Source organism: Buceros rhinoceros, unplaced genomic scaffold (assembly GCF_000710305.1).
Source record: "Buceros rhinoceros silvestris isolate BGI_N320 unplaced genomic scaffold, ASM71030v1 scaffold22232, whole genome shotgun sequence".
NCBI classification, from domain to species: Eukaryota; Metazoa; Chordata; class Aves; order Bucerotiformes; family Bucerotidae; genus Buceros; species Buceros rhinoceros.
In genome coordinates this window covers 33535-35623 of record NW_010397405.1, presented here as the reverse complement: position 1 = coordinate 35623, position 2089 = coordinate 33535, and the positions used below count along the sequence as shown (strand labels likewise).

General features: G+C 39.9%; 1 protein-coding gene across 1 annotated transcript in view; it reads right to left on the bottom strand.

Moving 5' to 3' along the window:
• The window catches only part of LOC104502296 (centrosomal protein of 112 kDa-like), a gene marked incomplete at its 3' end in the record, with an annotated part of 35898 nt that overhangs the window by 816 nt on the left and 32993 nt on the right, over positions 1–2089 (bottom strand). The window contains exon 10 of the mRNA XM_010146253.1: positions 1494–1612. Coding sequence (XP_010144555.1) covers positions 1494–1612 — 119 coding nt within the window. The remainder of the gene's footprint in view (positions 1–1493; positions 1613–2089) is intronic.

The window sequence follows — 2089 nt, the reverse complement described above, 5'->3', positions numbered from 1 at the left end:
GGCATAAAAGATTCGGGGGGGGCCATCGGCTGTCTCCCAGCCATTAGGGACTTCCCGAGTTTCTAACAAACCCATTTCGCAGCTGAAGGAGAAAGCTGCGATATAGACAATAAAAGCACCACTCTAAACACATGGCTAACATCAGGTCAGTTTGCACAAGTGGAGGTTTTTCTCTACAACATATAGACTAGGAAAATCATGGGGGTGTTTGTGAATCCGGACCATTATTTAACAGACTTCAACAGTGTGTAGTAACTTAATGTAAATTTTTACATCCAAAAGATAAGAATTCTAATAAATTATTATTAGAAGTATCATGTATACACTGTGGTGTTTGGTAGATTTGGTGAATTTGAGATCGTTCAAAAAATAATCTGGGAAAATAAAGAAATTAACATTTAATCCCCAGGTGCATAAGAGAGAACTATAACAGTAACTTCTGGGACTGTCTCTACCTCCTATACAACAGACTACAGTAATATTTACATTATTGTCAGCAACACCTATTCAAATAATCTGCATCTATTCAGCAGAAAAAATCCACAGAAGTTGTACTATATAAAGTTATAAAAACATTGCACTGTTAACTTCTACTATATTTCCATCCTACTTCCCACTATCCACATTCTCCCGTAAGATACACGCTCCAGTTTCACTTCTATCATCTTAGTGAGTTAAAGTTAATACTGGCATTTTAATTTGCTTGTTTGCACCCTGGCATCATTGATGACAACAGCAGCTGGAGGAACAACACTTGCTGGTAGCAGCAGAAAGGGGGATGTCCTCGAGCTGAAAACAATGCTTCTCTAAAGCAAACCAAAAAACCCCACCCAACACCAAAGCCTCAAGGTCCTCAGCACAAAGGAAGAGATTTAGGATTTCTCTCTTTCAAGAATTAAAACCAACATCACTTGCAGATGCAGGGCTGCAAACAAATTAAATGGAACAGCACACTTCATCATCACAGGGTGGGTCTGCCCTTCTTGTGACCCTCCTTCTCCTGCAAGAGGGAGCAAGACAACTGCTGAGGATAATCCGGACAAGGGTGAAGCTGCCTGGCAGTAAACACGCTTTTCCCTCTGCTTTGCTGCCGGCTTGGGTCTAACAATAAATAAAAATGCATTGAGGAATTCATGACCCAATGCAGAAATCGTAGTTCAAAGGAATCACCGTGGCAGCAGGTAGCAGCAGGTTTACGGAGATTAAAATTCCGTGTCAGGTCAGCCAGAAATAAACACTTCCCTACTACAGCCAGGATCTTGCCAAGAGGCCAGAACCACCCCAGGAACAGTGGCCAGGCTGGGTGGGCGGGGGAGAGTAAGTGTCAGCAAAAAGGCTTGTAAGATTCCTTCAGAAAAAAAAATAAAATCAGCAGAAAAAAGTATCCCTAAAAGTAACATACTTCTTATATTTATTTTTTTTAACTGACAAAATGTATTATCCCAGATCTACAGTGTAGGAGTCTGTCAAAGAAAGGAAGTATTACTCATTACCTTTTTCTCCCACTCATTGTTCAAAGAATCATTGGTTTGCTCACACATCTTCTTCAACTCCACAATCTGCTTCTCTTTCGCTTGCCTGACAACTTGTGACTCACGAATAAGGGTCTGAACTGTCGAAAGTGGGAAAACAAACAACCATTCAAGAGATATCTTTGGGATTTTTCAGCAGATGCAATCAGATTACAGCAGGTTTCCAACTGATCTGGCTTTCTGATGGGTTTTGGCTCTTAAAAATACCTAACAGCTGTAATAATTCAGCACTTAGATTCTGTGTTACTAAAATACTACAAGGTGTTCTCTCTTCTCTAGTTATGAGTGAATTTTCCTCACTGAAGCAGTAAATACACATCACCAGAACCCGGTAACCTAAAGAAAACAGGAATTTCTAACTTTATTTTATGTGCATCCCTAGGAGAAAAGGTTCTTGTGAAGGTTGAATGCCCAGAACATACAAGGAAATTAAGTTTCCCAAATTAAATCGCAAGTGAATGCACAGAGAATTTACATTCTGATAAATTTTGTGGAAAACAAAGCAGGTACATTCTCACTTCTCAAAAGTGGCTGATGATTTTCACTGTCTGGCAAGA